Genomic DNA, 9,235 nt, shown 5'->3' with positions numbered 1-9,235 from the left:
ATATTATATCAACCTCCTCTTTTCACTTCTTTTTAAATAAATAAATAAATTGTTCAATCGACGAATTCAATCACCATGAATATTAAACCGGATTTTATGGCTGGAATTATAGCTTTTCATGATTTCATCTTTGAATAATCTCTCTTTCGAGCTTGCGCTTTTTTATTTTTCGTTAATTAAGTTATGATTAGTTTGCTGATCCTTATTTGATCTGTAACATAATCAGTTTGATGTAATTTTTCAGGAAATGTCAGTCACTATTCTACTTTGTACATCTCCGGCGTAAGTACAATTAATGAACCATACATTACTCATTTTTTTTATTAAGCAAATTAAAGTACAATATTTAATTGGGACTTGGATTTTTAGGGGTGCATTTTGGGGTATGGCGAAGAAAAAATCAGCTGGTGAATACAATGCATTTCCTTGCATGTAAATTGTGTGGGTGTGCTCACCCAAATCATTTACCTTCTTATTTATCTCATTTATGCTCCTTGCCATAAAAAAGTATGATCTCTTTTCATCTTAAAACTATATTTTTGCTTTGTCCTAAAGTTTATAATTAATTATATTTAGTGATTTGATGGATCAGGTGAAGGCAATTATTTTGGTGATTATAATGAACATCATTTTTTTCCAGGAGTAGCAATAGCTTTTAGTGTTGTTGTGTTCCATGGTGATGTCAGGAATACTTTCATTGGTGTTTTATGTGCACTTGTTACTATAGCCATGTATGCATCCCCTCTTTCCGTCATGGTATAATTTGATTATGTAAATATCTTTTACACCACCATTTTAATTTATTTGCACAAATAATGACCTTAAATTAGTTATAACTTCATTATTATAATTTTTTTTCTTAATTAATTTACTATCAGATAACATAACAGTAATAAGGCCGAAGACTGTGGAATGTATGTCATTTCTCCTCTCATTTTTCCTGCTACTCAATGCTGGGGATTGGTTTGCTTTTGCTATGTTCCTCCAAGATCCTTATCTAATCGTAAGTACTTTCACAATTCCATATTTCAATTTGCTATTATTAGTATAGCTTACTTACTAGTTTAATGTTAATCGTAAGTGATGTGATTGTTTAAATTTTGAAAATCAGGTACCAAATGTGGTTGGATTAGCGTCAGGGTCAGCACAGCTAATTATTTACATAAATGTATAAGAAAAAACCTTCACAAGTGATGAACACATCAGTAGAAATGATTGAGGAAGGGTGCAGCAATAATTAATATGAAGAGGAGAAGCGTAACATTATCAAAGTGTTCCAGTTTTAGGCAAATAATGGAAAATCTTTCATTCAATGATCAATCTGGATCTCACTCTGCTTATCTTTTGGTTCCATAACGAAATTAATTTATTCTTTTAATTTAATTAATAGTAATATAATATGTTCAAATAGGTGATTTGGTTAACGACTCACAATGGAATTCAATCATTCAAAAATTGGCTTCATGTTTGGTCCGTCAAAGAAGGTGTTTGGATTATGCTTAAAAGTTGATCAAATCTACTTTTAAATCAATTTTTGACTTACGAAAGTATTTGACAACTATTAAAAATAACTTAAAATAAGTAAGGAAGTGTTTGACAAGGTAAAAAATGATTTAAAATAAGTAAAAAAAAAGTAGGTCTCCCACAACTTTTTTTTTTAACTTAAAACTCATTTTTGACTTATTTTTTTTTTTTTTCTTTTTAGCCAAACCAAACGGGCAAGGGAAAGAGAAGGACTTGTTTTCAAAACAAATGGGCCTGCTTTCTTGGGTTTTATTGGGCCAAGTCGGATTCGTGGACCAAATATATATAGCCACTCGAACAATTGGTAAAAGATTTTAAAACTGTTTATTAATAAAAATATGATTTTAAAATAATAATAATTATTAATTAAATGATGGAGAACTCAATTCATAATGTTCTTATGATGTCCACTATAAAATAGCTGGTACAAGACATGATTCATCGTGTAGCAAATATAAATCTTAAGTTGCACGCGGAAACAAAATAAGTAAATAACAATGTCATGATAATATGACATAGACATAAAGATATATGCTAGTTCAACTTTAACTTTAGAGAAGGTTTGAAACTATAAAATGCTGTCTTTTGTGATCTTAGGTTACTTTCTGTCTGCCAATTTAGTTATTAGTCAACTTTGGAATAATTCAAAACCAACTTAATTTCCTCGTTTGATTAAAACGTCATCAAAATTAAACACAAAATCCATAAAACAGTATTAGCAGCACGTGTTCTAGGCAAAACAATTCGTCATTTAATCGAATTTTACTTCTAAAGGTAGTTACGTACTTTTAATACCTACTATCAAATACTAGACATTACTTTTAAAACTATTTAAATTTAGGGTGTGTTTGATATGGAGGAAAATATTTTCAAATTTAATTATATTCAATTGGTCAAAATAATTTGAAAAATATAATTTTTTTTAAAGAATTTTTTTTTCCTTAAAAATGAAGCAAATGACGTTTCTAGTGAAAGTATGAAAAATAAGTTTCACAAGTGACATTTTATAATATTCATTCTTCAAACACATCACCTCATCTTCACCCGACCCCAATAGCCTCCATCCTCACCACCCCACCTCTCATAATATTTGTCTAGATTATATACAAATTCTTTTAGAATAATATGTTTTTTTACTTAGGTACAAAACACATAAAAATAAGTAAGAAACTTATTTATTTTTCTAAAAAAACATTTCTCATTCATACCGAATACACTGTCCAGTTTTTGACGCAAAAAGTTTTGGACACAAATATTCCAACTAAAATACAGAAACTTCAACAAAAAGGTGTTGGAATTCAAAGGATTAACAAGTGGAACTCGAGAAATGATTTACAAGGTTTAAAACTTTGTTGGAGTTTGAAAACCAAGAAACGATTCTTGGGTTTCAAATATTTGTAAGTTTAAAATTAAAAAATAATTCATGTGATTCAAATCTTTACGAGATTTTCCACATTTCAAGTAGGAGTATTTGTATCCGAATTTTATTTCACATAAGTGTGGCTATATTTCCCTCTTACTTTCAAACGTTGCCTAAAACTCACCCAAAAACTATCCGTCCCACCTAATTTTTATTGTTATCACGAGATTATCAAAAAAAAAAAATGAAAAATCAAATGCCCAATTCACATTGCCTAACATGCCTAGCCTTAGTAATTTAGAAGTTGTTGCCAAAAAAGAAAATACCTCGTCCAAAATCTTTTAGAATCATGAGCAAGCGCAACGACCAATATTCTTTTGTTTGAGATAAAAGTTAGGTAACATTATGAAAAGAAAAAAAAAGGTAACATAATAATCAAGAATTGGCAAGGAGATTATAAAAAAAAAAAAATGAAAAATCAAATGCCCAATTCACATTGCCTAACATGCCTAGCCTTAGTAATTTAGAAGTTGTTGCCAAAAAAGAAAATACCTCGTCCAAAATCTTTTAGAATCATGAGCAAGCGCAACGACCAATATTCTTTTGTTTGAGATAAAAGTTAGGTAACATTATGAAAAGAAAAAAAAAGGTAACATAATAATCAAGAATTGGCAAGCAAGTAGAGAAGGTGCAGCTGGTGGTGCCAACAGGTACATTTATGGAAAAGACTTCAAGTTAGTGGCTGTAACATTCAAACTTTTTTTTTCCCAATCAAAAAGTACTTCTATTAAATGACGCAACTTCTTCAATAATGCTTCTCTTTTTTTTTTTCTTTTTTTTTTTAAACTTTTGCGGGAATGAATTACCTCACAACAGAAATTAACCATGTACCGTCATTATCCTAACCTCTATTAATCATTTTAAACTGGGGTTGATGTAAAGTTTCGATATAGATTCGTCCGATCTCAATAACTTTAGCTTACATAATTGGTGTTACTTTTTTAATTAAATACTAGTAATTGATTAGGTATTGATTAATTGTTAGGTGTAGCATGGTAATTTAAGTAGTAAGCTTTTCTCTTATTTACAAGTAGTGATTTTTCTTAGAGGAAACAATAATCCTCTGCATTGTATTCAAGAAATAAACGACAAATCTTAATCCAATTGAATATGTGTCGCAAAATTGATAAAATTTGATCTCGTAGACAGATATACTATCCAGTATGCATTGGCAATTAAACTAAAGTTCCGGTTCAAAGTTTAATATCTGCCTAACACAGGATGGCAAATGGGCCGAACCGACCACTTGCGGGGCAAATCTACAAAGACTTTAACCGTTTCGTCTCGCACTATTTTTATGGTTCAAACCATAGTCTAAAAGTTTGAGTTGATACAATATGTGTACTGCGGAAATTTCAAAAATAATATAGACAACAATTTAAGATGGGAAATAATTTTTTAATACCATTATATGCGTACACCCTTTGATGGACTTTAAACATAACACATGGCTAGCTACGTGTTTACCAAACTATAGTAGTACTATATGGGCATGCATTGAAGATAAAGTCGCAATTATTAAATAATCAATAGTACTTCATACTTGGTCATACTAAGAAACTCTTGGTCATGATTTGGATATGAAAAGGCCTCAAATCAACCATCAACATAGTTTCCGAATATAAATCTTTTAAGAAAAAAAAATCTGGATGGAATGGACTAATTAAAACCAAGTCAGATATTAGAGTATACTAAATAAAATATCTACAACAAGAAACGTAAAAAAATTATAGACTGAAACAAATGCATAATTACAACTATATACACATTTATTAGAGTGGAATTCAACATTATCTTTAGTCATGATGATTAAGTGGAGATGTGTAGACCTCAAAATAATAAAAAAATAAATTATGGAGGTTTTTGAGAAAAAATGTACAACTGCAATACTCAGTTTGGAATGATGATCATAACACAGAATTAAATAAAGAGCAAGTCTTGAACCTCATAGTTAATAGGATGGGTAAGTCATTTAAAGGGTCCAACCTCCTCTAGAACCTTCCCAGATATTATAGATTTATCTTCCTTTCACTTTTGATAAGATTTCTTTATGAACTAACTTGGGCTAAACACCCGCCTAAAATTTAATAGGATGAAGTGAGTTAAACTAATAAATAGACAGATCAATAATTAAGTGAATTAAATGACATACGATTTCATAAACTAATTATATCATATCTACATACAAGTAAATAAAAAATTAGTAATTACTTCTTTTAGTTCTCAAATTAATGGTTCATTTTAAATTTAAATTATGTATTCGCCTCAGACCGCTTTGGGTAAATATAGCCAGAAGTACCAAACTACAGAGGGTAACGTGTCCTGTTCTTGTAACATTGAATATCGCTCGCTCATTATATATTTGACCTTTTGGATACCAACTTTCTGGGCTTTGCTACTACTATTTATTGTTTACATCTACAGAGTACTTGTTTCTTTCTCTCGACTCTATTTCTCATCCACTACTTTTTCTTTTTCCTTCACGTAACTCTTACTGCTATAATTGTTACCTTTCTACTTTCATCTCTTTTGTTTTTTGTTTTCCACCTTAATTCTACTTCCTTCATGGCTAACTTTAGCTTCATCCTTGGCATAATTGGTAAGTTTCATATAATTAAATCTTTAAATTCACAATTAAAAAAGTTTAAATTGACGAAATATATTCTAGTTTGTTATTAATATGAAAATCATTGTTTTTATGACTATGTTTCTGCAGGGAATGTCATCTCCATACTTATGTTCGCTGCTCCAATGTAAGTCTAATTAATTTATTACGTTTTCTCTAGTCGTATGCTTTGCCAACAATTTTTATAGTTGTGTAGTAGTTTATCCTTTATTTTCTTGGTAATATTTTAAATTAACTAAGTACTAATCATAAGGTGCATACCTTTTTAAATTATTTTTCAATTTTCAAAACAATGATTAATTTGCACCCTAGCTGTAACCAATTAAAATTGTCTCGACACATGTTAAAATTCAATCTCGTAACCATAGTAGATTCTGTAACGAATAGATAGTTTATGATCATGCTCTGTTTTCATAATTAAATTAAATTAAACTACGATAGTCCATATATAACTTTTAATACTTTACACATTTCATCCTTTGTAGTTGCAACATTTGGTTAATAAAAAAAATTCCTCAACAATTATTAATATTTCAGAAAAACATTCAAAAGGATAATGAAGAAGAAATCAACAGAGGATTTTAAAGGGATACCATATATCACAACACTATTGAGCACATGTTTGTGGACATTTTATGGGTTACTCAAACCTGGAGGTTTGCTAGTGGTCACAGTCAATGGTACTGGTGCCATATTCCACATCATATATGTCACTCTCTTTCTCATTTATGCTCCCAAACCTCTTAAGGTAAAAAATAAAATAAAATGAAGTACACAATTTTTGATCTCTTATTCATTTTCACTTTTTTAACTATTTTTTGTTTTGATGTAAATAATAATTATTATTATTTTCAGATTCAATCAATGAAATTGGTGGCAATAATAAATATAGCATTTCTTGGGGCTGTAATAGCAATCACTTTACTAGCTGTGCACGGAACCACTCGACTCACATTAGTCGGATTTTTATGCGCTGCTTTGAATATTGGCATGTATGCAGCTCCTCTAGCAGCTACGGTAATTCATTTTCTACGTAAAAATTGTTTTTATCGATCGAGTTATTTATTAACTTGAAAGATTACCTGTTATTACACGAATAATATTATATGTATATATAAGTTATTTTTACATTTTTGTTAATTCCGAAGAAGAATTGAAATTGAAGTTGTTAATTGAACATGTACAGAGGACAGTGATAAAGATGAAGAGTGTGGAATACATGCCATTTTTCCTTTCCTTCTTCCAGTTCCTTAATGGAGGGGTATGGACTGCTTATGCAGTTCTTGTCAAAGATTATTTTATTGGAGTAAGTTTTCCTTTTCCTTTTTAAATTTTTCTATTTCTGAATTTTCACTTTTAATACTCTACTATGTTTGATGAATCGTGAACCACATAAAATGGGAATGAACTAACGCAACTAAAATAAGTGCTACACATAAACAAAAGAGTACACCTAAACTTTTCAGAGAAAGATTATTTTAGGTTAAAATTGTTTATAATTATAGAAAGTTGATAATTACTTTTTTTGGGATATATTAAAAAAGAAAATTGTTTCATATAAATTGGAATACAAAAAATAGATTATATTTTTTCATCAATGTATAATTTGGTAAGTAAAATTATTGTGATCTGTGCTCTAGTGTATAACAGCCAGAGAGTTGATATATTAGTCGAGGTCCGCACTAACCAATTGAAATAATATCGTTAATTAAAAATAGTAGAAAATGCAAAATGATTGAGATGTCTGGACCTCCACTGATTCGGAGTTAGTACACATGTGCAATGCTCTTTTGAGTTCCAAATTTACATCCACCTCCTTTATAACCCACTAATTGGTTGGGGCCCTTTTTTCCTAATCAATTACTTCATCTGTTTCAAATTATTTGTCTGATATTAACTTGATTTGAGTTTAAGAAAATTTAAAATACTTTAAAATCCTGGGTGTTAAACTAAAATATTTAGAATGTATCAAAATGTCCTTTAATCTCGTGATTTTAAATATGTCACGTGAAAGTTGAAATAAAATAATTATCAAAAAACGAAAAAAAAATGAACTAAAAAAAAGTTGATGGGTAGAGTAATATTTATTGAAAAAAATATTATCAAATGATGTATTTATATGAATAATATTGATAAATACATGTGTTTTGTTCAGGTGCCAAATGGGATAGGCTTCATATTGGGTGCGGCCCAATTAATCCTGTACTTCATGTACTACAAGTCAAGCCCAACAGAAGAAAAAGGCTCGGCCCATCTAATGAAAAGAGAAATTCAAATGAAAGATGTTAATGGAGCCCATGAAAATGAGAACAATAGAAATCTTCTTCACAAAGGGAAAAGTCTTCCCAAGCCATCATTAGTTCGTCAATATAGTGAAAGACTAGTAAAGACTCTCTCAAATACCCCATCTTCTTTGGGCTCACACAATGTAAATGATATTGAAAAAGGCCTCAAAGAAGCACACTAAATTTCTAATTTTATTCACCCAACTTTTTTCTTTCTTCTTATTGGGCCTTTATATGTTGTAATGATAGCCGAAGCTCTTAATCCGAGCTCGCTATTTTTTGTTCTTTTCTTTTGGTGTGTTTTCTAAATACACTATGAAATTTATGTAAGTTATACTAATATAAATAATAAAATTTAATGTCCAGTTCAATGACTGACAATTTTATAATTTTGGAAAATAAGAGAAGTCTTATTTCAGTGTGTACTGTTGGTAAAATTATTACTTTTTGACAAATTTTATTTTCTCATATGAAATAGCAAAGACAACGCGTAGTGCTTAATTTTCTAATAATGTTAGAATTGAATACTAATTACTAAAATACAAGAGTTTGTGACCAGGAAGGAGTCAGAGAAGTTCAATATATATATATATTAATTGTCCCTTTCCATCTAGTGGATAGTTGTTTAGCATTTAGAAAAGCATTTCTCCTACTAATTAACAATTGTTTTAATTAGAGATTTTGTATCTATTAAAATCAATTAAAATACTAGTTAAAAAGATCTGTGTTGATCCCACAAATCTTCACAAGGACGGTCAAACATACTTCCTCCGCTCCATATTATTTGTCTACTTTTTCTTGCATACATCTTTTAAAAGTCATATATAAATAAAATACTAATTTGTCTTTGAACTTTTTGTTAAATATACTCTATTTATGTGCATTATTCACCAATACCAAGAATAACATAGAGATTTTCTTAGAATCTTACAAATTTTTTTAGGGAAAAAGGTCTGAAATATATCCGAACTTTGATCGAAATTGCTGTAACGATACCAAACTTTGGAAAGGACCTGTTACCCCCTTGTACTATTTAATAGTGTATTTTAAAGGTATATATGTGCCTACTTGGACATCATAAATATTGCATAATTGTAAATACCAACATGTCCACATGGGCACATATATATCTTTAAAATACACTATTAAATAGTGCAGGGGTAAAAGGTCCTTCATAAAGTTTGGTATCGTAACAACAATTTCGGCCAAAGTTGGAGTATTTTTCAGACCCTTTTCCCTTTTTTTTTTACTTTGAAAAGAATTAATTTTTATAAGGATAAAATGAAAATTAATTAATTAATTAATTTTCATTTTATCCTTATAAAAATTAATTCTTTTCAAAGTAAAAAAAAAAGGGAAAAGGGTCTGAAAAATACTCCA

General features: G+C 29.5%; 1 protein-coding gene across 1 annotated transcript; it reads left to right on the top strand.

Moving 5' to 3' along the window:
• Nucleotides 1-5,337: 5,337 nt before the first annotated feature.
• LOC102584909 (bidirectional sugar transporter SWEET16-like) lies at nucleotides 5,338-8,269 on the top strand. Its single transcript, XM_006344630.2, has 6 exons — nucleotides 5,338-5,543; nucleotides 5,661-5,697; nucleotides 6,108-6,318; nucleotides 6,426-6,587; nucleotides 6,757-6,876; nucleotides 7,726-8,269. The coding sequence occupies exons 1-6, from the start codon at nucleotides 5,510-5,512 to the stop codon at nucleotides 8,035-8,037; spliced, it is 876 nt and encodes a 291-aa protein (XP_006344692.1). The 5' UTR covers nucleotides 5,338-5,509; the 3' UTR covers nucleotides 8,038-8,269.
• Nucleotides 8,270-9,235: the final 966 nt, after the last annotated feature.

The sequence above is a fragment of the Solanum tuberosum genome, unplaced genomic scaffold (genome assembly GCF_000226075.1).
Source record: "Solanum tuberosum cultivar DM 1-3 516 R44 unplaced genomic scaffold, SolTub_3.0 scf00060, whole genome shotgun sequence".
Classification (NCBI taxonomy): Eukaryota; Viridiplantae; Streptophyta; class Magnoliopsida; order Solanales; family Solanaceae; genus Solanum; species Solanum tuberosum.
This window is presented reverse-complemented; position numbering and strand designations above follow the sequence as displayed.